At 48.9% G+C, this 27,622-nt stretch overlaps 2 protein-coding genes across 5 annotated transcripts; one reads left to right on the top strand and one right to left on the bottom strand.

Moving 5' to 3' along the window:
• Positions 1-1,448: 1,448 nt before the first annotated feature.
• Positions 1,449-14,871, top strand: Foxp3 (forkhead box P3). Of its 4 annotated transcripts, none has more exons than XM_023561862.2 (12): positions 1,449-1,580; positions 8,039-8,273; positions 8,791-8,895; positions 9,035-9,131; positions 9,505-9,592; positions 9,664-9,768; positions 10,649-10,736; positions 10,931-11,011; positions 11,857-12,007; positions 12,809-12,885; positions 13,560-13,661; positions 13,842-14,871. In XM_023561862.2, exons 1-12 carry the CDS (start codon positions 1,483-1,485, stop codon positions 13,989-13,991), a joined length of 1,377 nt encoding a protein of 458 aa, XP_023417630.1. In that variant the 5' UTR covers positions 1,449-1,482; the 3' UTR covers positions 13,992-14,871. The 4 variants fall into 4 exon arrangements, with proteins under 4 accessions (XP_023417630.1, XP_023417629.1, XP_023417631.1 ...); XM_023561861.2 differs by having other exon boundaries at positions 8,993-9,131; XM_023561863.2 differs by lacking the exon at positions 8,791-8,895.
• Positions 14,793-26,630, bottom strand: Ccdc22 (coiled-coil domain containing 22). Its single transcript, XM_063245844.1, has 17 exons — positions 26,428-26,630; positions 25,258-25,435; positions 21,433-21,565; positions 20,662-20,768; positions 20,491-20,557; positions 20,239-20,417; positions 18,264-18,458; positions 17,615-17,677; positions 17,407-17,526; positions 16,883-17,002; positions 16,678-16,794; positions 16,472-16,573; positions 16,275-16,382; positions 15,945-16,040; positions 15,681-15,740; positions 15,528-15,602; positions 14,793-15,152 (listed from the first exon to the last, which is right to left on the bottom strand). The coding sequence occupies exons 1-17, from the start codon at positions 26,475-26,477 to the stop codon at positions 15,039-15,041; spliced, it is 1,884 nt and encodes a 627-aa protein (XP_063101914.1). The 5' UTR covers positions 26,478-26,630; the 3' UTR covers positions 14,793-15,038.
• Between the last annotated feature and the right edge of the window lie 992 nt (positions 26,631-27,622).

Genomic DNA, 27,622 nt, shown 5'->3' with positions numbered 1-27,622 from the left:
CATCTCTTGGACAACCTTAAGACTCTACAGTTAAGCCCCCAGAAGAATCTCCAAATCCCAGAACTTGCTTTTTTTCTGCATCTTAGAATTTAAAGCCTCAGACTGTTGGGCTCAGAGAAACTGGCAGTTTCAAAGCCCAGCACCAAGGAAGGTGGGACCCCCATTTTCCAGCTCTTTGATCTTGGGCAAGTTGCTCAACTACTCTGTGCCTCCGTTTTCCCCAACTGTATAACAGCAGTACAATAATGATGAAATGGACTTTGAAGGGTTCTGGCAAAAATTGAACACAACTGTTTGTCAGAAGTTGTATGCTATCTCTGGCACCTAGAAAATTCGAGATAAATGTTAGCTATCAGCATGATGGTGGACGTTTGGAATCGTAAATCCTTGGAAACTTGGACTTTCTAACGTAAAATATCAAAATGGCTGAGGGCATCAAAAGCATCAGACTGTGGTGTTCCTGACTGGAGAGGACCAGTGTCCCAAGGGGCCTCTAGGATTCTTCACAAGCCTGAGTGAACTCGTGTATACTGGTAGGCTGCTTGAGATCTTCTCAGTAGAACAGCCATCAAGTCAGAGCTCTCAGGCACTAAGGTGTGATGAGGCAAGATTTTCCTCTCCTCCCTCACTCAGTGACTCTTAGTGGATTGTGGGAGCCAGTAATTCTCAGACTCTTCAGTTCTGAGAATTGTAGAGAGTAGAGGTGGACTCCCTAATTTTTCTCCATGAAGTACTTTTTCTTCATGAAGTACATGCCCCTCACCCTCTGTGAAAAAGAGGACTGCAGGAGCATCCAACACGCCTCCTCCCTGGCCAGCACAAATGGTGGTAACCATATCAGTTCTACCCAAGGGGAAACAGCCCTGCAGCAGGGTGAAGCCTTTAGGGACCCAGCCCTATACTTTCTCTTCCCTGGTGTTTCTTGTCTTACATAGGACATCATATTCCCTCTTTCTTCACCCAGAGACCCTAAAATATCCGCTTACACACAGTGTGGTGTCTCTGCCTGCTTTGGGATGCCTCTGTGATTTGAGTTCTTTTCTTTATTTTTTTTTTCTTACTGTACACACTTTTGTTTTAAAAACTGTGGTTTCTCATGAGCTCTGTTATCTCATTGATACCTCTCACCTCTGTGGTAAGGGGAAGAAATCGTATTTTCAGATGACTCGTAAAGGGCAAAGAAAAAACCCAAAATTTCAAAATTTCCGTTTAAGTCTCATAATCAAGAAGAGAAGAAACAGAGAGAGAGAGAGAGAGAACTATGAGAACCCCCCCCCCACCCTATGATTATCAACACACACACTCATCGAAAAAAAAATTGGATTATTAGAAGAGCGAGGTCTGCGGCTTCCACACCGTGGTTTTTCTTCTCGGTATAAAAGCAAAGTTGTTTTTGACATGTGACAGTTTCCCACAAGCCAGGCTGATCCTTCTCTGTTGGTCCACTTCACCAAGGTGAGTGTCCCGGCTCTCCCCAACCAGATGCGCTCCCGTGGAGGAGAAGGCAGGGAGGTAGGCACTGAAGGGTCAGGGACGCTCCTGTGTAGATGGACGTGCCCTGCCACTGCGAGCCCAACCAGGTAAGATCTTTTAAAAATAATTAATATTCATAATAAATGCCATCAATTACTTAACTGATGCTTGGACAAGGACAAAGATCAATAAATTGATCAATTGATAGCCAGATGGATAGAATTTTTGAAGTATGTCAACTGCCAGTCTTGATGGATTTCAGAGTTCTAAACAACTTAAAATGCTGTCCAGGTGTTCCTGGAAATTTCAACTGCATCTCTTCTGTCTTGATGCCTCCCATCTTTCTCTGTCTCTATCTCACCCTGTGTCTCTGCTCTTTCCTTTGACATCTCACTGTCTCTCTCGAACTCAGATTCTGTCTGTCTGTCTTCCCAAAGCTCTGATAGTCCTCTTTGTCTCTGTCTCCTCCATCTTGGTCACACTATTATTGCCTTCCCTCTGTCTCTCTCCCTCCTTGCCTCTCTTCTGTTACCTTCTATCACCCACCTTCCCACCCAGCATCTAACACAGAGTTTTATACACATCTGGTACTTAATAATGACTTGAGTATCTCTGAGCCCGTTTCTGTTTTACAAAACTAGGCAGCAGTTCTTTCTGTCCCAGTAGCAGGAGGATTATTGTCTGGTCCAGCTGAGCATCTAACTAAACTTGTGCTTGCATCACCTGAGAGACTCTCTTAGGGGGCACTTCATGCCATTATCAACCATGGTTCAACTGTGTGTTGTGGTCCTACCCCATGCATGTGACCAGAGTATGTGTCAGGAAGAGAGTAGGCCATTCAGGGCTGGGATGAGCTGATCTCTGCATGCTTAAAACAGTACTTGGTACACAGTAAGCACTAAATATTAGCCATTAGTATTTTTAAGTTAAAAAATTACTTTGGGAAATTAGACCTATGCTATGTATATATTGATTTGTTCCTCCTTTATTCAATTAATAGTATTTTATAGCCCACTAAAAATTGTTTGAATACATGATCTTTCATGGCTATCATGACTGTCCTCACATCAGCAGAAATTACGATTGGACCAATTGCTGAATATTGAACATCCAGGTTGTTGGATTTTTTTCCCCATAAACATGCCTGACTGAGTCCTTGGATTCCTGCAAAGGAATATACATTTTTATGGTTTCTGACCATCTCTGCAAATAGTTCTTCCTGAAGGTTGTCCTGTTTTACACTCCCTTTATTCATGCTAATCCTGGGTTAATATTATCATATTTTACTCCTTTCCCAAAGTAACAGGCACAAAAAAACTTAACCATGTTGTTTAAATGTATATTCATTGATTATTTTTACTGTCTGTTAGCCATTTGTGCTTTGGAAGGGGAGTAGAAGCTAGTCAAGTCAGTTCTAATAGGGAGTATAACCTTTTTCTTATTACTTGGTCATAGATCTTTACTTGGAAAGAATATTAATCTTTTTTCAGTCATATATAGCAAATGTTTTCCCCCAATTCATCATTTGCTTTTTCTATTTGTTTGTGGTGTTTTTTGTGATGCTTAGGCTGTTTTTATATAGTCAAATAGGTTGGTCTTTTCTTGTGTGGTTTCTGCCTCTGGTTTTGTGCTTAGAAAGTCTTTTCCCACTTGAAAATGAGATAAATGTACACCCTGTGTTGGCTTCTGGTCTCCTTTATGGCTTCATTTTTTCCATTTACTGTAGAGGTTAACAGTGTGGGTATTGGAGCCAGACTGTCTGGGACAAAACCAGCCTCACCCCAAATCATATGTGTGATTTTTAGCCAGGCACTTAACCTCTCCCTGCCTCCATTTCCTCATATGTACTGTATTGATTATACTAGTATCTATTTCAAAGGGTCTTTGTGAAGATTACATCTATTAATCACGATAAGTGCTTAGCACATGGCCTGACAAACAATAAATACAAGATCTACATTAGACATTAAAATGTATTTCTGTAATGGACCTGGAGTTTATTCTGGAGTATATAATAATGATGCCATTTCAAACAGGATGAGGATGGGCCAGTGGGAAAATGGACTGATTATTCACTTAGTCAATTATTTTCCCCTGATTATTCAGAAACATTTGTTAATCCTTTCTTCAACATCCTCCATGTTGAAATGCTACACTTCATCACAAACTCTGTTCCCTCTATGCACGGGTCTCTGTCCAAGCTTTCTACTCTGATCCTCAGTATCTGTCTTTGTACCACAACCCACCATTTTGTCGATTAGTGTTTGCAGAACAGTTCAACACCCAGCTATGGGCATCCAGAACTTTGCCCTTCTCTAGCCTTAATTATTTTAGGCACCATCAGTCTCCCAGCCAGAAGGCAGTGACTGTTCCTTATGGGGCCATCCTCTTTCTGTCTATCTCTATTACTCTATTTCTCTGTCACTCTATTTCCTCTCAATGTCTCCTACTGTCTTTGTATCTCACTGTTTGTGTCTATCTTTGTCTCACCTCGTGTCTCTCCCCCTTTCTCTGAATCTCTTGTTCTCTGCATCTCTGTTCCCTCATGTCTGTCTGTTTTTCCCTCTCCCTCTCTGTGTCTCTGTCTTTCTCTGCATTTCTCTATGCGCTCCCCTGGATCGAGCGGGAATTATAAACTAAAAATCCTGTAGACACCTAACAAGACACAGAGCAAAAGTGCCTTATCCTTCTTATGCCCTGCCCAGCGTAGAAGGGAAAAATGAGGCCCAGAGATGGGCAGAGGGTCCCTCTCCAGACCCCACAGAATTGCAGAGGCAGAGTTCAGATCCAGGCTCAGGTTTTAGGGCTCTAAGCAGGACCCTGGCTCTGCTTCTGTCTCTCTCCCACTGTGAGCCTCAGCTTGCTGCTCTGCACCTGGGAAGGGAGTTAAGAAAGGCCTGAGCTGCCATTCACTCTTCTGCCTTCATACTTGTTGGACCCTAACTTGGGTAGGATGATCCATGATCATGGCATAGGGCCTGGCATCACAACAGCTGATTTGGGTGAGACCGAGGGCCTCATGGTTCAAGAGTCTCAGTTGGCCAGAGGATGGTAATGATGTCAGTCTACATGTCCCCGGAGCTGACACTGGTTCCCAGGGAACCTCTGTGCTACAGCTCCTTTAGAGAACCTGATGGTGGGCTCCTTTCATGAGACCCAGGCCAAAGGCTTGTCAGCTTCAACTTCCTCCTTCTATCCTCACCTTTGGCAGAGTGCTGTGAGTTGGGAAGCACTGTTCCAGAATAGACAGGGAGGAAGATGAGTCCATAGAAATGTCTATTTACCAATCACTGACATTTTGCTAGGTGCTTCATGTGCCTGAATTTAGGAACTATTCCTGTCCTAGTGTGTACATGAGCTAATTCGAGGAGCATTAAAGCCAGTTGGTGGCAGGGCTGGCCTCAGGCTTGGGGGGAAAAGGGACCTCTTCTGACTTTCTGCCTTCATGGAATTCAGGAAGGAGGCTGAGGGGATGTCTGCTTCCATTCTGGGCCTACTGGGCAGGAGGCCTATGAAGAGTGAGTGAGGCCTATGAAGTGTCCTTCAGGTAGTTCCAATTTGTTTGGACACGAGGACCATTGGTCTACACATACTGAGAAGTTGAATCCATTGACCCCACAGAGTTGGTAGTTTTTGTTTTTTTGTACCTGGAATCAAACTCACAACCACGTGCTTGCCAGGCAGGCATTTATGCCACTAAGCTAAATCCCCGGCGCAAGTAGGTAGTTCTGAGATTTAGGTTCCTTTTAATTTAAGAAATGATCTCTTACAATTCTGAGGTTTAAGGTTTACTATTTAAAGACCCCAGGAGTCATAGTATCAATGGAGCTTTCCTAGCCCTCCCCGAACTTCCAATCTGGAGTTTATCAGCGGCCCAAAAAAGACCAGGTCGGCAAAATCTGGGCCTCACAATAGTGGCCAAATGGACGTCACCCACCACATCCGCCAACACCCACATCACCCCACCTGGGCCAAGCCGGCTGCAGGATGGGCCAGCCAGTTCTCGGAACGAAACCTTGGGGTGGAGTACCTGCCCCCTTCTCTTCCTCCTTAGCACCGATGAAGCCCAGTGCATCCGGCCGCCATGACGTCGATGGCGGAAATATCTGGGGAAGTTGGGGGCTGTGACAACAGGGCCCAGATGCAGACCCCGATAGGAAAACATAATCTATGTCCCAGAAACATCCTCCATGCAGCTTCTGAGAAACCTAGTCAGAAAGGGACGCCCAACAGACAGTGCAGGAAGCCGGCTGGCCAGCCCGGCCCCCCAGGTCCTCCATCACCAGACAGACCATAGCCAGGCCCCCTTTCTGAGAATTTAGCTGTACCTCCCTGAGTCAGGTCATTTCAGACATATCTAAGGACGATATTTCTTACAAACTCTGGCCAAGTGTCCAGGCAGCTTAAGTGACCATGAACCAGCTATGTGCGTCAGAACCAAGTGATAGAAAACATCCATTCACTCAACAAAATGGGTATTTATTTGCTCAGGCTGCTTTAACAAAGTATCACAAGCTGGAGAGGAGTGGATGCTTGTACTACAAAAGAATTTTTTTAAATTAACCCCTCAAAGTTCTAGAGGCTCAAAGTCTAAAATCGAAATGTCTGCATGGCTGAGAGGTGAAGGCTAAGGATCATAACGTTGAGCCTTGCCTGAGCAAAATAGCAAGAGACTTTGTCTCAAAATTAAAAAGGAGGCCAAGGATGTAGTTCAGTGTAAAGACCCTGGATTCCATTCCCAGTACCAGAAAAAGAAATGTCAGCAGAGCTTGTTTCTAAAGGCTCTGAGAATCTGTTCTGTTCCATGTCTCTCTTCTAGCTTCTGCTGGTTTGCTGGCCATATTTGCTATTCCCTGGTTTGTAGAAGCATCACCTCATCTTTGCCTTTACTCATCCATTCCCCCCATCCTCTCATCTCAGCACTGTTCTTCTTGGCCCTTGTTCTAAGCCTCCATGGACTAGACTCCTGTTTCTCACACTAATACTCTAGTTCTCAAGATTTTAATACCTGCTTGTCACAACCATCTTCCTCAGCACCACAGCTGTGACATGAGATGATGGCAAGGAAAGGAACAAGTGTCCCTCAAACTTCCGTACTCCTCCAAGCTGCCTTCAGCAGCTGTGTGCCCAACCCAAGTACTGTGCCATGTACTGGTATGTGAAGTCACACACATTCACACATGGGTACACACACCAGAGCAGATGTGAAATTCACACACACACACACACACACACACACATTTCCTGGAGAAAGAAGTGGAGGTCTCAAGTTGCCATGGGACCAGGGAACTCTGCACCTGGGTGTCTCTTTCAGTAACAAGGATGTTGCACTCAGCAGTCTTCCAGCTATGGCTTGCTTGATTCTGGGATCAAAGGATCCTGAGAAACTGAGCCCACGCACTTTAAGGAGAAGGTACTAGGGCTGATTAGAGGAGCCTGAAGCCACGATGAGGGCTTTCGGGAATAGAACACTGGAAAAGCAGAAGTGGAGGTGTGGGCATTCCAGGCACTATGAATAATGTGAGCCAAAACTTGGGGAACACAAAATGAGTTGACCAAAGATAGGAGCTGAATTGAGAAGGTCTAATAGGCCCTGGCTCACAGGTCCCTCCTCCCTCTAGCCTGTCCCTCTAGCACTTGGTATGCCAGCTCTGTGCAGGACAGGAATACAGAGCTAATCATGCCCTGCCCTTGCCCTGAGCCCCACACTCTTTTATTCAGTTGCCCACTCTGCATGTCCGCCAGTGCGTCTAATTCTAGACTCTTCATTTCCATCCACACCAGATTATAACTCTCAACCCTGCTCCTCCTATTCCACATATCTGGTAATGTCAGCTCTGTTGTAGCTGCCCAAGCTAAACACCACAAGTCATCTTGGTCCTCTCTCTGACCTCCTACATCCAAAATGCCAACAACTTCTATGTCAAAACCAACTCAAAATCTCGCCACTTCTCTCTAGCTCCCGTGCCACTACACCAGGTGGTGCTCTTATCAGTTGCTTGGACTGTTGCAGTAGCCTGCTCACTAGCACTGCAGCTGCCTCCCTAGAGCTTGTCCTCCTCACAGCAACCAGATGAATCTTTTGAGTCCATGCCCAAGTGAATGGGGTAAAATAACAAAACTTCTAGAAAAGTCAAAGACCAGCTCCAGAAATAGCAGTAAAGACTGGGTGTCCCATGCTGGCTACAAGGGGTACTGGAAGGCTGAGGCATAAGACTGGTCTCAGATAGTGGGGAGACAAGCTGGGACCTACTCTGGCTGAAGCCTCACAAACCAGTTGCCCATGGCCATGGTGGAGGGCTCATACAAAGCAAAGCTGTGCTGGCACATGTAGGTAGGCTAGATGCTGAGTCCATGCCTGTGGGGCATGTGGGTTTACACCTGCCTATGTTCCTGACACCATTATGTGTATGTGTGTAGGACTAGAGATGGGGTAGTCATGGGACTCTCCAGGACATGCCCTGACCAACACTTGCTCTCACCAGAGGCTGTTCATGTGCTTCGGTGGTGGAATACCTCACAGCACCCATGGCAAGTGTAACTCCTTCTCCCTGTGTACCTATAGCCTGCCCTCGGACAAGCACCTGATGCCCAACCTCAGGCCAGCCAAGCCCTTGGCCCCTTCCTTGCCTCTCGGCCCATCCCCAGGAGCCTCACTCAGCTGGAGGGCTACACCCAAGTCCTCAGACTTGCTGGGACCCAGGAGCCCAGGAGGAACCTTCCAGGGCCGAGACCTCCACAATGGGACTCATGCCCCCTCATCCTCCTCTTTGAACCCCCTGCCACCATCGCAGCTTCAGGTGAGGCTCAGGTCCCAGAATGGGGCAGGCAGGGTGGGGTACCTGGGCCTACAGGTGTCGACCTTTACTGTGGCACAGGGTGGAGGGGGGAACCTGCTGGGGCACAGGAAGTGGTTTCTGGGTCCCCGGCAAGTCTGTGACTTATGCAGATGTTACAGGGCCAAGAAAGTCCCCACTTTCCAGGCCTTAGAGATTTGAGTCTTTCCCCGACCTCCAGATTCATCTCAGGAGAGAACTTATTATAGTTCCATGGGCACAGCCATGTGTCTTCATCCCCATGGAACAGGAGATAGCTGGGGCCCTAAGAGGTTAAAGGTCAAGGCTGAAGTCACTTCTGCCAATTACAAGCTCTGTGATCTTGAAAAAGCCATTCAGTCTCCATTGGCCTCAATTTCCACACATGTAAAACAGAGACAATCATACTACCTCCTATGGTGGGCTGAGGTGAGGAGCGTATTAATGAGACACAGACTGCAGGATGAGGATGGCACCTCACATGCCTGCCTTCTCCCTCCAGCTGCCCACAGTGCCCCTAGTCATGGTGGCACCCTCCGGGGCACGGCTGGGTTCCTCACCCCACCTGCAGGCACTTCTGCAGGACAGGCCACATTTTATGCACCAGGTATGAACACTGAATGGGATGGGAGGATGAAGCAGGTGGAAGAACTGAGGGGAGGGGCCCCAAGTCAAGCGAAGCCATGACGCATGTGTGTCTGCAGCTCTCCACAGTGGATGCCCATGCTCGGACCTCTATGCTACAGGTGCGCCCTCTGGACAGCCCAGCCATGATCAGCCTCCCACCACCCACCGCTGCCACTGGAGTCTTTTCCTTCAAGGCCCGACCTGGCCTACCACCTGGTAACCCTCAGCCCAAACCCCATGGCATCACGAACCCCAAGAGTCCCAAAGACCTTGAACAAGTGCAGGTTAGACTGTTGTAAACTGCAGCCCTTTGGACGTCCAAGGGCTCAGATCTCAGTCATAGAAACTCTAGCCTCCCAAAAATGTCAAGTTCGGAACCTTAAAGACCTAACGTCAAAAGCACGGAACCAAAGGTTTTTGCAGTTAGTCAAAATGTCAGTACTTGCCACCATCTGTCTTTGAGTTGCTCTGCCAGAAGTTTTGGACTGTGGCAACAAGAAACTTCCCTGAGAGTCAGGATGTCAAGGCTCAGGAGGGGGAAGAGACCTTGTGGGCCAAGCTGTAGAACATATCCTGAACCTGCCTGCAGGAATCAACGTGGCCAGCCTGGAGTGGGTGTCCAGGGAGCCAGCACTGCTCTGCACCTTCCCAAGCCCCAGTGTGCCCAGGAAAGAAAGGTGAGTGGGAAGGCCCGAAAAGGACCCCCTCGCCCTCCTGTCCCTCCTTCCTGACACTCTCTGTTCCCCAGCACCCTTTCAAGCATGTCCCAGAGCTCCTTTCCTCTGCTGGCAAATGGTGTCTGCAAGTGGCCTGGATGTGAGAAGGTCTTCAAGGAGCCAGAGGACTTCCTCAAGTGAGTATCCTGGGCCCACCCTACTCCAGGGAAGCCTTGTTTTGTAGGCAGAGGTCTGTGCTACCAATCTCAACTCAGGCCTCCTCCTGACGGGAAGATAAGAAGTAAAGACCGAATCTGAGGGTTCAATCCCAGCTTCATCACACACCAACTGTGTGACCTTAGCCAAGTTACTTCACTCTTGTGGGCCTCAGTTTCCTCATGTGTATAATGGAGCACAATAGTAATGGTCCATACTGATATTTACTTCCATTTTACATATACGGGAACTGAGGCCAAAGAAGATAAGTGTCTTGATCAAGTTCCTAAGTTACACAGCTAGGATTTGAACCTATGCAGCTAGACTTCAGAATGCACACTCCTAACTCCTTTGCCCTGCTACCCCTCATGCCAATACACCATGTTATTGAGCCACACACCCTGGCTGGTCTAAATAGTTGTTGCTGTCTCTCCTGGGTCCCACTTGACAACCCCCCCCAACAAGGTTTCTGTATTTCTGTAACCATACTGACTGTTAGCAATTCAGCATGACCTGCCCTCTGCATGGCCAGACCTTTGTATGAGATTTCTCCTGCATCTAGAATGCCATTTCTGCTCTCACCAGTCCAGCTTACTCTCCACCCATCACCCACCCCAACATCATCTCCAACACCCACCCAGGCTCAGGGGGTAAGCTCAGGCCCTTGAGCAGGGCCTGGCAGCAGTAGATGCTGAGGGAATATGTGTGGGAAGAGGGACAGATGTGAGGGGGAATCTGAGGGACATAGGGGAAGAGGGCTGAGACTAAGGAGAGACCTCCCAAAGTCTGGGCCATCCCAGACCAGAACCTTGAGCCAGAACACTGAGCAATAGACAGTTACATAGAATCTTCTTCTACCAGGCACTGCCAGGTGGACCACCTCCCGGATGAGAAGGGCAAGGCACAGTGTCTCCTCCAGCGAGAGGTGGTACAGTCTCTGGAGCAGCAGGTAATGCCTGCATGGGACAGGTCGGGCAGGGGATGCTGGGCAAGCCTCATGCCTACCCTGTTCCAGGAACCAGCTCACCTTCAATGAGGGCTGCATACAGAGTGAAGGGTGCTCCTATGGATGGCCACAGCCTGAGCAAGAGTGTGGCAGAACAAAGCCAGTTCAAAGACTCACTTTTGTGCCCATCCCCACAGCTGGTCCTGGAAAAGGAGAAACTGAGTGCTATGCAGGCCCACCTGGCAGGGAAAATGGCACTGACCAAGACTCCAGCAGTGGTGAGCTACATTGGGCCTGTGGGCCCAAGACTGCTGGGAGGCAGGGGAGGAGCACCTGCACACACAGGCCCTGGGCTGTGTAGCTTCTCCCCTCTCCCCAGCCCCATACACATCAGACCTAAAATTTTCTCCCCTCCACTTACAAAGCTTCAGCCTCTACAATCCTGAAATAGCATGCTCCTGAATTTCCATAGGCACAGCACATAGCCTAACACCTAGGAAGGCAGGCTGTGTACCTCCACAGCACTAGCTTCGTAACTTGCAGGGCTGCATATCTAGATTTCAGGACTGCAACCTCAGAGTTCCAAAATGTAGGGTCCTTTATTATTACATGGGTCTCATGTTCATGAAGCCTGCTCCAGGAGCCAGGCACTGTCTCAGAGAATTCTGTAGTGTTAACTTACTCAAACTTAAGGCTGCTGTAAGGTAGTGTCCACGATCATCCCCAATTTGCAGATGAAAACTGAGGCCAGGAGGGTTTAGTTTACTCTCCCAAAGTCACAGTTGGGTGCTAGAGGAGCCCAATTCAGCACCAGCTCATGACTACAGCATCTGTGATTACACATAGTACTGATGCCAATATTCTTAACAAATATATCCCATGTTGCTAATGGGATTGATTCTACATCAGACTAGAATTAAGGTGAAGGTGCCCTTGCTCTTGAAAACACTGATTTAGCCAGATGCAGGGATGTACCAACCGCAGTCCCAGTGAGCCCATGAGTTCAAGGCTGCCTGGGCAGTGTAACAAGACCTAGTTTCTTTAATATAAATAAAAACAGTGATGTAAAAATAAAGGGACAAGCTTAAGCCTTTGGATCACCAGCCTCTCCTGCCTTTTCCAGGTGTCATCTGACAAAGGGTCCTGCTGCATTGTAGCTGCTGGCACCCACAGCAGTGGTGTTCCAGGATGGCCCAGCCCCCAAGAGGCCTCCGATAGCCTGTTTGCTGTGCGGAGGCATCTCTGGGGCAGCCATGGAAATGGCACCTTTGCAGGTGAGAGTGTTCCATGCCAAGATCCTAACCCCAAGCTCCTTATCTCACCTGCCATGTGCTATGGAGGGGTGGAGTTGCAAAGGAGCTCTGTATTGCACCCACACACACACTACCCAGACTTCTGAAAATCCACCTGCTTGTAAAAGCTGCTTCTCTGGATTTCCATAATCCAAAAGCCTCCTATTATGGCCACAAATCTCTAACCCTGTCTCCCTTGAGGACTGGAGCCATGCCTCCCCTGCTTTGAGTTTCTGATATCTCATGTAGCCATCAGCAGAGGGAGAAACCTAACCAAGTCATTGTTTTTTTTTTTTTTTTTTTTAAACTGGAGATCGAACTCATGGCCTCATGCTTAATAGACAGGTGCTTATGCCACTGAGCTAAATCCCCAGCTAACTAAGTCATTCTTAAGGACCCTTCCTTCCTCACCCCCACACCATCAAGGAAAATTGGGACAGAGTCACCCAACTTTACTAATCCCCTGCTGTCCACCAGGCATGGGCTGAGTCTAACAGGGGTCAGAACCCCTGGGTATCATCCTAACCCTGTCAGTTTGCCACTCGCATGCCTTTGTTGTACAAGTGACTTCACTCTTCTTTAATCTTGGGGAGAACCACTTTGGCAAGGGTGATTCAAAAAGGACTGACACAACTTTAGGTGCTCAGCAAACAGTGCCAGTGTGTGACTGCAGACCTGGGTGTCAAGGATAGGATTTCAGGCATGCAGACTCATATTGTAGAGGAGGGTGGGACAGGGAGTGAGGTCCTGGGTGGGGCCTAATTCATCCCCATTTGCTGCCAGAGTTCTTTCACAACATGGACTACTTCAAGTTCCACAACATGCGTCCCCCTTTCACCTACGCCACCCTCATCCGCTGGGTAAGTAGGGTAGCTCTGGCTCTAGGAGGTGAGAAAGAAGCAATGAGCCTACCTCTCAAACTGCTGTCTCCCTCCAAGTGCCCTCATTGTGGGCTCCTCCACTCACAAAGCCCTGAGGGGCCCCAAACCATGCTTCAAATGCAATCTCGCCTGCTGGCTTTACCCCTGACCTTTCCCAAACCCAAACCCAAATCCAAATGTAAACCACTAGCCCAGCCAGTGTGAGCCCAGCCAATTTTGAGCCTAAACTCACTACTTTGCAGATGTTCACCCTACTTGTAATCACACTCCTGATCCCATATCTCAACCTCATCTAACCCTGTCCCCAATTCTTTACCCTACCCCAATTCTACCCCCAAATCAGACAGCTCAGGATAGACCACTGCCCCTCTCAGTCCTTACTCTGAGGGGACATTCTTACCACAGCCTCTAAGCCAGTGGTGGCAAACCTATGGCACATGTGCTGCAGTGGGCTGTTTGTAGCATTGAAAACTATAAGCTGGGTGTGGTAGTGAATGTCTATACTCCCCATTTGAAAGGCTGAGGCAGGAGGATTGCTTTGAGTTCAAGGCCAGATTTGGCTCCATAGTTAGTGCAAGAGCAGGCTGAATTACATAGTGAGACCCTCTCTCAAGAAAGAAACTCTAATGAAAGGTCTGCCATCACTGCTCTAGGCCATCCTGGAGGCTCCTGAGAAGCAACGGACACTCAATGAAATCTACCGTTGGTTCACACGCATGTTTGCCTATTTTAGAAACCATCCTGCCACGTGGAAGGTGAGTAGCTCTGAAAGTGGCAGTGGCTGAGATGTCCTCAAGTACAGCTCAGTAGCAGGCAGAACTGGGGCTGGACTCCAAAATGGAGAAGAGGGGCAGGAGGTTGGTGCTGGTGGGGTCTGCTGGGCTCAGTGGATTTTGCCTATCCCTGCCCTGGCCCAGCTGGTCTTCCTTCCACAGAATGCCATCCGCCACAACCTGAGCCTGCACAAGTGCTTCGTGCGGGTGGAGAGCGAGAAGGGGGCCGTGTGGACCGTGGACGAGTTTGAGTTCCGCAAGAAAAGAAGCCAACGGCCTAGCAAGTGCTCCTACCCTCCGCCAGGCCCCTGACCTCAAACCAAGGAAAGAAAGGATGGAAAGGGTCGAAACTGGGGGCAGAGGTGGTGGGGGCAGGGCTGACAGGCCCTGGATATGTCCACGGAGACCAAGAAATGAGGTATCCACTGTCTCCCCGCCACAGCCTCTGCTCTCCAGCTTAGCTGCCCTCCAGGATCTTATTTTCTGCCCCAAGGCTGTTCAGAGGGTCTCCAGTCCGAGCCCAGCCCCTGCCTCCACCACAGTCCCCCAACATGGCCTCTCACAACCAACCACACACACAGCTGCCTCAGTCACCCTCACAGATGATCTCAGAGTGGAAAAGTCACACACAGTCACAATCCTGTCCCCTAAACACACACAAACCCTAAGACACAAAGAGCTTGCCTTGGTATACTCAAATGTCCTCAATGCTATATAGTCACATGAAGTCATGTTCGAGCACAATCCTGTCAACTCACATTCCCAAAAGCACAAAGCCACATTCACTCTCTGGGCCCATGGATGTGAAGTCATGCAAAGGTGCGCCCAGGCCCCTGCAGATGCAGCATCAGTACCCTCCCGATCACAAGTTACAGAAAGCCACACAGACACTTAACTGGTCACATGTAACTCCCAACACATGCTCACTCAGACATGGCCCATTAGTACTCGTCTGCATATCTCGCACTTGTGCACACACATGCACACTCATAGCTCCCTAGGGTGTCCCCTCTGAGTCCACAAAGACACACTGATTCACCAAAAGATGCTGGCTATCTCACTTGACAATCACCCACTCCTTCCCCTGAGCCCTGATCCATGCCTCAGCTAGACTGCAGAAGAGCCCCTCCTTTATTTGGGATCCAAGGCCCCAGCCCCCGGTGCCCTCTCCAATAAACTGTAGCCAATTCTACACTCTGGGCTATCACCCCAGATTGGGATTGAGGTCAGATGGGGAGGCATCTGGGTGTAAGGCCTCAATGGGAGAAACTGGATGGCAAACAGAACAGCTAGCACAAGCACTGTCTCCATTACTCCAAATCCCTGCTGATGGCTGGAAGGATCTCCACCGGGGAATCCTCAGGCCTCCCGAACACGGCCCAAGAGGCCAGCATTCTCTTGGCGGAGGGCTCTGTAGTCCTCACAGATCTTCTCCAGGTTGCTGAGGGTCTTCTTGCTCATCTCCGTCTCGATCTAAGGCAATGTGATGCATATTCCCTCAGCACATGCAGAGCCACTGCCGGGCTGCCGCTCAGTACCCCTTCCATGGCAGCCACTTGGACCCCTCCCATCCTGCAACAGCAGCCTGCTTCTTCCACTGCCAGGCCTTGGCATATGTGGTTCCCTCTACCTAAGGCACCCACAGCTCTAAGAGGCAGGCATGAGGACCCTCAAGGTAGAAGCCGAGGCTTTGGTTACACTACTGACCTATCCCAAGTCCCAGGCACAGACACTAAGGAGCAAGGCTAAGCCTCTAGCCATGGACTACGTCCAGTCCCACAGCTATTCCTCATAAAGCAAGGAGCTGTTCCCCTGGTGGCCTGTCCCCCTTTTACCTCGAAGTCTTACCTGCTCCTCAAGGTCTCGAACCTCCCTCATTATAGTGCCTGTGTCCTCAATGGTCTGGATGAGCTGGCTGCAGTTCTGGGGACAGCAAAAGCCAAAAGCTTGTACCCAAACCAGCTACTCCCACCCAGTCCCCAGGCATGCTGCCCTCCTCACCTCATGCAGGGCAGCTAGATACTTGTAAGCCTTCCGAACAGCATCATCCTTCTTGGCATCCTGACCAGACAGAGGGAACCTTAAAGACAGCAGCAGAGTCCCCCCTCCCCCACCACCTCCATGCTACCACAGGGCCACCCTATCCTGCCCAATCAGAGCAGAGCCAGGCCCCAGGATCAGTGTGTTCTTGGGGCTCACAAAGGGCCCAGGCCCTGCTGGGGCCAGCCCCATGCCAACCTGCACATGGACTGGCCTGTCTCGCACCTTGAACACAAGCTCATCAGTCACTGCAAACGTCCGGTCCAGCTTCCCAGAAAGGGAGTTGATCTCCTTCTGAAGCTCCTTTGTGTCAGACAAGATCTGGCAAACACCAGTGAGGCTGTGAGCCCAAGTCGCTAAGGCAGGGTGACTGGCTTAGTGAGGGTACTCAGGCACATGCACTCAGGGCATGTGTCACTGCATCCAGGGTGACTGGGGTAGACTGTGTGTGACTGTTCCGTGTCAGGGAGAGGCTGGAAAGCTCTACCTATTAGAAGTCATATACCACCTCTCGCCTGTCTGCCCATAGGACCTCCCTGCCAGAGTGTGGCATACCTTAGTGATCTCTTCCTTCTGTTTCCGGATGTTGCCCACAATCTCCAAGATGCGCTGGGTGTAAGCTAGTCGGGATACGTCCCTTGGCAGAGTCTCCAGCTCTGACACCTAGGCAGGGGGGACACAGTGGGCACTGCCCTAGTACCACCACTCTCTACCCATCTAGCCTGCTACCTGGGGACCAGCATGGGCCTTACCAACTGCTTGTACACCTCTTCCTTCCTGCGGGCCTCTTCAGCAGCTGCCCGAACACTCTGGTGGAGCTCCTGAATTTCTGCCAGCCGTCGGGAAGATTCCAGCTGCCAGGAGCCCATGGTCAGAGGGCAGTAAGCAGAATTCAGTGACTGTCCCCTAAGAAAGCTCCAGACCTACTCCACCCACAGCCCAAGACCCCATTACCTACCTCCCTACAGTCCTGAAGCTTCCGGAGATGGCGGTATTCAGCAAGAAGTGGGACCCGGTGCTTTTCCCACTGACCTGCCAGGTGAATGACCCGCTGGGCACTGCTCTCCACCACAAGCTGGTGGGGGAGAAGAAGATATGTTACACAGGCTTGTCCCATCGAAATCTGCCCCTCTAGTCCAGCCACAGCCTTAGCACCAGCCCACCTGCAGCTTGGCAAGGTTGGCAGCCCCATCAGGCAACAGCTCCACCGCGCGGCTCTTCAGACGCAGGGCCTGCTCCCGCTCTGCAGTGCTCAGCTCACTCTGCCGACACTCATTCTCCACCTGTCACATACCATAGCCCCCAGCCCCAGTAAGCCCAAGCATCCCCACCCAGCCCAAGATCTCACATGTGACAACATGACCCCCTGGCCACTCCAGGCCCCTCTCTCTGTCCAGTACAGCGCTGATACCCAGGAGCCCTGTGGAGCTGACCAGCACCTGCCCACACAGCCCCCTCTTCCTCCACCAATGCCCGCAGACCTTCACAGCCACCACCAAAGCCTGACTAATGCCACAAGCTCTTTTAGGCCCACCAAGCCCCCAACCTCACATCTCCTTTTACCCCTACCAATTTTCCTGAACCCTCAAGAGCCCCAGAAGTCCCCATCCTACACATACACAAAGCCTGCTGATACCTGCTGACCTCTCACCCTGCTTAAGGCCCTATTTCTAATCCAGCTTCTCACCTGCATAAGGCTGATTCCCAGCGTCTTCATGTCAGCTTCAACCTCTTCCATGCTGCGGTTCACACCCTCCAGTTGCTCCCGAAGGGACTCAAGCTCCTGTTCCTGAGCTGCACGCATGTCCTTGGATGCACAGGCCAGTTGGGGTGGAAGTGTCAGGCCCAGCAGACAGGCAAGGGCCCAGGTCCATCCCCTCCACTGCTCTGCTCACCTGTTCAGGGTGCCGAGAAGTGGCTGGCATATCTGTCACCTGAGCTGTCTGGGCTTGGGGCTCCTAGGGGCATGAGAAAGGGCATCCTAGCTGTCAGGGAAGGCCTATCATGGCCTGGTCTCGGCATGCAGAGAACTCCCACAACGCTGTACCCACACCCACTCAGCTGCTCACAGCTGTTAAGCTGTGTAAAGGCATGGTCTGCAACATCAGGCCACATGGTTTGCTCCCAGGGAACCCTCCCTCGGCCTGACACAGCTACCCCAGATGCCCATGAGAAAGATGGGCTGCCACTGGGAAGTATCTAAAGAGAGAAGCTATACCCAGGGGAATATTAAGAAAAGATGGGATTTGTACCAGGAACACCACTGCCCCCTCACATCATTCCTACAATCTGCCCTTTCTCTATTGCAGTCCCAAGAAGCTAGGTAGTACTGGTGAACCTCTGGCATGTGTGCCACAGTGGGCTGTTGATTATCCCTGAAAGCTCTAAAGGAGTCACCATCACTGAGCTAGGAAAATCTCTGACACTCTCTCTCCATTGAAGAGTAGATCTACCCAGCAGGCACATAGGAACCTTCTGGAAAAAAGTGGCCTTCAAGCCTGCCACACCACATCAGCATCTCCATGTCCACTCAGGCCCACCCACCAGATGGAAGGTAAACTTCTCTGAATGTGTGAAGCGGGAGCCCTTGGGGGCACTGGTCCTGGCCCCAGCACCCCAGGCCTGTAGCAGCTCTCCCAGGTCTCGGGCTTGTGTGGAAGTCCCCGCTGGACCCCAGCTCTGGCGCAAGTATTCAGCCAGCTGCTTCTGCAGCCGCTGCCGTGGAGCTCGGGGATCCTCCTAGAAAGAGCAGGTAGGGAAATGGGAAGGTGTGGATGCCTGTTGACCCCAAGGACATGCCTCATCCAGGAGCCTCCCAACAAGTCCCACCCACCCTCCAATCTTTCCAGTGAGGCCCATTCCATCCCACTTCCCCGCCCCACCAGCCTGGGTGCTGCCTGAGGACAGAGGGTACCTCTTCCTCACAGCCGTGTCACTCTCCACCTACTCTCTCCCAACCTGGAGAAAGATGATGGAGAGAGAAGCCTGGAGTCCCCAAATCAGAAGGACACAGAAAGGATGTGCAGCACAGAACAGACAGAATCAAAGGCACCAGCCAAAGAAGGGAACAGAGTCAGAGAGAGAAAGGTAAAGGGGAGATAAGAACAGAGAGAGTTTTAAGAGAACTGGGGAAATCTGATTATAAACTCAGTATCAGATGATACGAAGAGATCACTGTTAATTTTGCTAGGTGTAAAAATGGCACTGTGACTATATTAAAAATTAAGTTTACTATGAGCGAAGAGATGTAGTTAAGAGTTGAAATAATAACTAGGATGTGCTGGATTTTGGTGCTAGAGATGTGTGTAATACTAGGGATAAGCCCAGGGCCTTTGACCTAAGCTACACCTCCACCAGCCTTTATCTATTATTTATTTAGAAACAGGGTCTCACTGAGTTACAAAGCAGCCCAGGCTATGCTCAAACTAGCAATCTTCTTGCTTTGGCTTCCCAAGAGTGCTGGGTCTTTAGAGTATCACCACACTGGATTTGCTTTAAATAATGGAGAAAAAAAGTTGAGGGACAATACAGAAAGACTGAAAGGTAGTAAACATAATTCATTAGACTATTTTCTCTACTCTTATGTTTGAAAATCCTATAGGGATTTTTAAACTTATAGATTTTAAACTTACAGAGTTTAAAAATGACAGGAACTAAAATGCCAGCCAGGGCTATGGTGGCACACGCCTATAATCCTAGCACCCAGGAGGCTTAGGCAGGAGAATCACTGCAAGTTTGAGGCCAGCCTGAGTTACAAACTAAATTCAAGGCCAGCCTGAACTGCATAGTGAGACCTTGTCTCAAAAACAAAAAAGAAAAAAATGGCAGCCAGGAAGGTGGCGACAGAGAGAGACAGTCACACATGTGGACAGAGGGAGAGGGGAACAGACAAAGAGGTGGGCAGAGAGGAAAATGAGAAGAGGGGACACATAGATAGACAGGAATATGGATAAATAAAAGAGGTGGACACATAGTAAGGGGACAGATAAAGTGGAAAGAAGGGGAGGAAGAAATAAAGGACAAAAAGGGACAGACGCAGAGGTAGACAGAGGGAAAGACAGAAACAGCATAGGAATGAAGAAACAGAAAGTGTGAGAAAGGGACAGCAATGCCAAAGAGTGAGAAAGACAGTGACAAAACCTAGAGACACAACCAGTAAGCACTGTGACAAGTGCAGAGACAGCGAGAGTGAGAGGCTCGGGGACAGGAAAGGTGGCAAAGACAGGGAGGAAGGCAAATAACTGTGACCACTCTGAGGGTCAGAGACGGAAAACCCTGTCACTACCCCATGTTTTAGAACAGGGGGTGAGACCTTGAGAGGGACACGGACTTGTCCCCAGTTCCTTATCTCCCTAACTCCTATGTCCTTTCAGGTGGGGTTGGGTAGATATATACAGAGAGGAAGCAATGAGAGAGGAGGAACACGTGGGGACAGGACGGGGAGAGGGCCAAGAGGGAACACAGTCACTGCCGCACGGAGCAGGAGCTGGGCAGCAGGGAGCCCAGCACCAGGCTGTACCTGGGTGGGAAGGCGGGGCGCCCTTCGGAGCCAGTCGTCATCCCCTGGACGGTCCCGGCCCACATGCTGGCTCAGCTGCATAGCGTGGTTTTCAAGGAGTGAGGCCACTCTCCCAGCAGGCACTGCCACCTGCATGGGGACTGGCAGCAGCAGGGGACTCGCCTGGAACTCCCGAGGCTCTGGAGACAAGAACAAGTCAGCCACACTGCACCTCGACCCTCCTCCCTGGGCCCCCCCATAGTGCAGGCTCACCTCCTCTAGAGCTCAACTCAGGCATGACCAGACTGCTGGCATGGAATGGATGCTGGAAGGCCGAGCCCTATAAGAACAGCAGAGTCACCAGTGGGAGAAAGCTAACAATTGCATGGGACAAGGCAAGCCAAGCAACAAGGACCACAGTCAGACAGGAATTAGGCATCCCACCTGGAAGTGCTGTAACTTGGGAGTGCGAAGGAGAGGTGGGACCCAGGGCAGGGTCAGCTGGTCTCGTATTTGGCTCCCAATGGCCCGGAAAAGAATAGCCAAGTCACCTATGGAGGCATGAGGGTTTATCAAGTGACAATGTTGCAAATCCAAAAGTGCCCACCGTGGGAAACCAGCCAAGGCTTCTGACCCCTCATCCATAGAAACAGATCGACCTAGCTAACATTTCCATATGCAGTCATTCAACAAACACAGCACAAACTAGGTATCAATCACTGTTTTAGACACAAGAGAGAGCTACCCCAGGGAACAAAATGATAAAGGTCTCCATCCTCATGGACACAACAAGCTAGCAGAGGACAGAGTTCATGAATATGATCTCAAATATGATCCAGGACAGTCAAGTGATGCAGGAAAGAAGGTCTGAAAGGAGGCTGGAATGCTCCATAAGTAGTCTAAGGAAGCCCTCCCTGAGCTGACATCCAAGCAGCAACCCCATGGGACCAAGCAGTGGCATGTAAGAAGACCTAGGGATGAATAGTCCAAAGACACAGACATACCGAGGAAGCCCATGTGGCAAAAGTGGAGGGAGTGAGAGGAGGGTGCTGGGGAGTCGGGGAGTCAGCTCAGCCCCCGGCCCTGTGCCACCTGCCCTACACCTGCCACCCAACCCCCAATCTACCATGCATGTCCTGAAGACACTGCCACCTCTAACCTGCAACCTTCTCACCACCTCTCTGTCCCTGTCACCCCAAGAACATTCTCTCTCACCTGCAGGCTGGTCTGCATCCTCAGAAGTGTCAGTGGGCAGCCGCTCAGCCAGGAAGAGAAGCAGGTCCCGGAGGTCCGGTTCACTGGGGTAGAGGAAGTTCTGATAGCCAAGTTCCAAGGGGTAGCCCAGGTCCTGCAGGTTATCAATATTAATCAGGTGATAATGCTGGGCTTTTGGACATAGCCCCAGCAACCAGGCAGGCAGAAGGCTCTTTCCGATCACCACCTACCACCCTTCCAGCCAGGCCTCACACTTCCAAGTGGCTGGAGGGAGCCCCAATTCCTGTCTGACTATATCTGCCCCATCAAACATCTGCTGCTCAGGTCTTCTGGCCTCTATTACCAGTGAACCCCACTATACTCATCCCAGATGCTAAGATCTTGTTCTCCTTGAGGGGACTCTGCAAAGCTTCTGAGGCCTGCAAAGGCAGCCCCAGGGCAATTATAGTCAATGGTATAGAACTAGAAAGGAGAGTAAAGCTCTAGTCTTACTGTGACTGAAAATTCAGAGGCCACAAAAAAGAAGATGGATTTCTGCCAAATGTAAAGAAATAATTTCAAGAAAAATATAATTACCAGAGTCAAAAGAATAATGACAAGTTGGGAAAATTATTTGGAGCCTGTATAATGGGCAAATAGTGAATCTACCTATTACACAAGTAGGTAGATAAATATACACAGGCAGGGCTAGGGGTGTGGCTCAGCAGTAGAGCTCTTGCCCAGCACATATGCAGCCCAAGGTCCAATCCTCAGCACTGAAAAAGAAAGGAGAAGGAAAGAAAACAAAAAAAGAAGAAAGAAACCAAAAAGACCAGCAACACAACAGTACAGAATGAGATGACTGAGGGCGCCAGATGGGGCTGGAAAACTGGCCTGGAGAGAAAGAACACCCTGCTCTATCAGAGCCACAAGTGGTGCAGATCTGTGTGGACCCTGACAGCAGACTTCCTGGCTTGGAACCAAAGCTCTGCCTCTCACCTACTACGTAACCTCAGGCCAATCACTCAACCTCATTGTGATATGCTTTCTTCATCTAAAAAAAAAACCTACCCCATAAGGTTATTTCAAGAATTAAATGAGTTACAACAGTGTAATCACAGTGTCTGGAACACAGTATTCACTCAAAAGCGTGATTATAAATGTACATGTACATTATAAATCGTCATTATAAATGTACATGTGTTCTGGGTCACAGTATGAGTTGTCTTTATTTTGGAGAGTCATAGTCAAAAAGTGTGAAAAACCACTGGCTTTCAAGCTAATTTACTTTGGTTTTTTTCTGACATCTTCAATCAAAGAGTTGTGACTGATATGGAAACTTGTTCCAAGAGTGGAGTATGTATAGTGGCTGATGCCAAAATATGGAGTTGTCTGCCATGCATAAACAGGCAGCAGGAACAGGGCAGAAAGCAGCAGTGCTGCGTTAGAGAGGCCCATTTTGTCTGCTTCTGAGAAACTGAGGCACCTGCAGCTCCTAAGCACTGTAAAAGGCAGATTCTCTGCTGTGCACCAAAGTCAGTGTGAGCTAGGATTGGTACACACAAAATGGCAGACAGCACTGAGAGCAGAAAAGACCAGAGAACGTGAGAAAAGTTGGCCCACCACCTTGACACCTCCCATTAGGCAGTCTCTCTGGGCCTAAGAAGACATAACTGCCCCCTCAGAGTGCTAACCTCCAGGACACAGTTCCAGGCCAAAGGACAGGCTGTCTTCCTCAAGAAGCCACCAACACCCCCCAGACAGAAGGATCTGGGAAGCTAGGTAAACCTGATAACCAAGGGATGGGCAGAACCAAGAGGTCTGCTGGTAAAAGAAACTGCACACATGCGGCCCTAACCCTAACTCCCTCATCTAAATGGGGAGTTCTCATTGGAGTTGGCTTACTGACCCTCTGCCACACATACTTATGGGGTATGCTGGAAGCATTTACACTGACTATGCAGCCACAAGGTGCTGGAATGCAAGCAGCCAGTCATGCTTACCCATTAACAGTAATGCCACTTACACAAACTTACACATCCAGCTATTCATATGTTAACTCAATCTTTGCTGCATGCACATGTGTGCATATGTGCACTGGGGATTGGACCCAGGGCCTCATGCATGCAAAGCACATGCTCTGAAACTGAGCTATACCCCCAGCCCCTTAACTCATCTTTTAATCCTCACAGCAGCCCTACGTGATAGGTATAATTCTTACACCCACTCCACACTTACAGAAACAAAATCGAAGAAGTTAAAAGATTGACTCAAAATTAGAGAACCAATGAGCCACAAGGAATGGCATTACTTGAAGGGTTTTTGTTACTGTTTGTAGTACTAAAGATTGAATCCAGAGAGTGCTAAGCTACATTCCCAGCCCCGCTTTTTTTGACAGAGAGTCTCACCAACTTGTCCAGGCTGACCTCAAACTTATAATCCTCCTGCTTCAGCCTCCTAAGTAGCTGTGCTTACAGGTGTGAGCCATCATGCCTGGTTGTGAGCTTTCTTTTTATATATATTGGGATACTGAACCCAAGGATGCTCTACCACTAAGCTGCATCACCAGCTCTTTTTAATTTTTTTTTTTGGTTTTGGTTTTGGGTTTTTTTTTAATTTTTAAATATTATTATTAGTAGGTATCTGTCATATATATCAATCACAGTCATCATAGACAATTTGTACCTATACATAATATATTTATTTTTTATTCTGAGAAAGGGTCTCACTAAATTGCCCAAGAAAGACTCAAAGTCACAATCCTTCTGCCTCAGCCTACGGGCTGGGATTCCAGGAACAGTGGTACATGCCTAGGTGGAAGCTCTTGATCCTAATAACTGGACACAACTCTAGACTTGGGACGCATAAGTACTCCATTGGAAAGGTGCTTTACTTGACCTAGCACAGAGACTCTTTTGGAATTTTTATAAGAGTCATGTTGCATGTAGTTGCTACATGGGACTGTTTTAGTTGACCAGCCTACTTTCATTTGGATAATCATCTCTCCCCCAACTTCATTGGACCCTGAAAGAACATCCAATCACAGTGTCCTGTAGGATGACCATGTGACTGAAACTGGGCCAATCATTGCACATATTGATTGGTTTCAGAGTGAGCATCACCCAACCAGGGCCTTTCCTGGACTGGTAAAGGTATGCTGAAGAGGAAGGGTATACTTTGATACTAAGTTTAAAATGCAGAAGCTAGGGACAGCTGAATCAACTTATAAACTGGATCAAGTCATTTAATCCTCCTAACAACCTTACTTTTATAATCTGCATTTCACAAATAAGAAAACTGAGGCCAGAGCCATGTACAGCACAGTCCTGTAACTCTGAAGTAGGGGCTGAAGTAGGAAAATTATGAGCCAAGACCAGCCTGAGCTGCATAATAATAATCTGTCTCAAAATAAAAGAAAGAGGGCCAGGGTTTAGCTTAGCAGCTCAAGTGCCTGCCTGACAAGTGTGATGTGAGTTTAATCCCTGGTATCAAAAAAAATTCCAATGAAAAACAGGGCAGTGGATATAGCTCAGCTCAGCGGCACAACGTCTGCCCAGCAAGCACGAGGTTGTGATTTGGATTAAAAAAAAATAAACAACAAACAAACAAAAAGAAAGAAGAAAAAGAGGCTCAGAAGGGTTATGGTAATACATTCAGCAAGTGGTGAACCTAATGTCTCAACATCTCAACTACTGCAATTTGGCTACACAGTCAGCAGCTTTAACCACTAAGGAGTGCTAAGGCACAAAAAGAAGTGGCAGAAAAGAAAGTCAACAGTTTCAAAGGAACACAGTTACTTTGTGAAGGAGGAAGGAAGATCATGTGTACTGGGAGGAGGGCACTCACCATGCAGGCCTGAGCCAGGCTCATGGCCAGGCGGAACCGGGCAGACATAGCCACGGGCAGTAAAGGGCTAAGGCCAGAACCCACCGCAGGGTTGATCACACGCAGGCAGCGGACCACGGCCTCTACAACCAGCTCAGTGGTGAAGGCTCGTAGGGTCTGCACATCTGGAGGGACTGCCCTGAAGAAAGAGGCAGGCTCAATCGGGGAAGCAGTCAGGAAACAGGGATCAAGGTGCCCCATACAAACTTCCAGAAGCCCTAGAACTGAGGTGGCCTAGGGAAGTGTCCATATTCAAACAGATCCTAGGTGTTAGTGACTGTGGCTTCCATTGAGCAAACAAAGAATCACCTAAACCCTCAGGTTCTAAGAGCTTGTGGGGGGAATGGTAGACGGAAGGAACCCAAGTTCAGAAAAATCTCAAATTTCCCCTATGCTTGAAAGCCTCAAATTTCTGGTGATGGTGAAAGAAAGGGCCCTGGCAACATGGTCTCTGTATTTCTGGGTCCCCAGATACCATGTTCCCTGTATGTCAGAGACACCTAGATACTGGAGCTGCTAGGGTTTAGAGAAGAATACACGTTGGGAGGCTGGGGTTTTCAGAGTTTGAAATGTCAGACTCACTGAGTGTCAAGATCCCTGGACATAAACACTTTCTAGTTTCAACCTATACAAAACTTAGGCACCCAAGATGTTTGCACCCTGGGCTTTTAGGGCTCTCAAATTGGAGGAGTCCTTGTTTGAGTAAAGTCCCAAGTGACTGGGAAACTAAGTTTGAAGGTTCTTAAGTATCCAGTATCAGAGTTTTGGGAGTTCCCAAGTGTCAGGGTCCTAGAGTTTTAAGTTCCCTGATTCTCACATGGTAGGTTATCTCCAGAAATAAGGGCCCCAGAGTATTTATGTCAAGATTCACAGATCTCAGAATGCCAGGTCTTGAGGTTCCAAGATTATAAGGTCTCAGGGTGCCTGGGTCTCAGAGTTTGGATTTACCAAATATAGAGATCAAGAGACTTATGAGAACCCCGATGTCCGTGGTATGTGCATGGATCCTGGAAACTGGAGTCCTACATATCAAGGCACCAGGTTTTAAGGTTCCCGGGGGAGGTGGGGGAGCCGCTGGTTTTGAAGTCCCGGATGTGGGCAGCTGGAAATGAGTAGGGACTGGGTACTTACGTGCCAGCTTGGCGCAAGGAATGGATAAGGATTCGATCTGCCTCCTCCATGGTGAAGCCGAATCGGAATTGAGGTCTGGGTCCAGGACAGGATCAGAGAAAGTGGGTGCAGTTGTTGGGAGACCTGCTTCGTACTCGCGGTGACAGAACGTCATAGGCAGCGAGGGGACAATTGGGAAGTGTAGTTCCCAGAGCTATTGGGCTGGCGCAGGATGCCTCGACAGGGTGTGAATATGCGCGCGCAGGCCAGAGTGCGCAATGGCTGCTGGAAGGTGTAGTTCTTCCTCGTGCACTTCGTCGGACTCTTGCAAAATAAAAAGAACCTGAGATTAGAGAGGAGGGACAGAGAAGAACTTTGTTTAAAGCCGCATTCATTATCTAGACTATAAAAGCGCACGAGAAGCGTATAATACCAGCACTCCAGGAGGTTGATACAGGAGGAGCGCAGTTCCAGCCTAGCCTGGGCAACTTAGCGATTTAGCGAGACTCTGTCTAAAAATAAAGGGGGAGGAGGGTGCTGCAGGTGCAGCTCAGCGCGAAGTCCCTGAGTTCGAGCCCCAGTAACATACATACACACAAGCATACAAATGAAAAGCAGAAATTTTAACACAAAGCAACTCCTTCCTTCTCTTTCCTCATCTATAAAATAATACTATCGGCCAGTTGAGGTTACACACGCCTGTCATCCCAGCCCTCAGGAGGCTGAGGTAGGAGGATCCCTGAGAGTTCAAGGCTAGCGTGGGCTACATAATGAATTCAAGGCCAACCCGAACTACATAGTGAGACCCTGTCTCAAAAAAAAAAAAAAAAAAAAAAAAAAAAAGACTACTTTTGTTGGTACGGGGAATTGAACTCATGACTTCACATTTGCCAGGTAGGGGCTTAAGATGTTGAGCTAAACCCCCAGCCCAAAAAGACTACTTTTTATAAAGAATATTATAGTATCTCCTTTCTAGGATTAAAACACAATCACTTAAAGTAGGTTGTGCTATATGGCTAACACATAGTACAGTAACAAAGCACCATTCAAATTAATTACCAGTCTTCATGCATTCAGTGTTTCATTCTATTTTTTTGTGTGTTTTCACTTTAATATGGTCTGCATATCAGTACACTCTGAAGAATAATGACACAGCAAAAACTATTTAACCACTACCCAATAGTGCTGTTTTTCAAAAATCAGGTGTTTGCATATG

Source organism: Cavia porcellus, unplaced genomic scaffold (genome assembly GCF_034190915.1).
Source record: "Cavia porcellus strain 051 isolate PalLab524CR breed Dunkin Hartley unplaced genomic scaffold, mCavPor4.1 scaffold_3, whole genome shotgun sequence".
Taxonomy (NCBI): domain Eukaryota; kingdom Metazoa; phylum Chordata; class Mammalia; order Rodentia; family Caviidae; genus Cavia; species Cavia porcellus.
The sequence above is the reverse complement of the archived record's forward strand: the minus strand, read 5'-3'. Positions and strand labels throughout refer to the sequence as shown.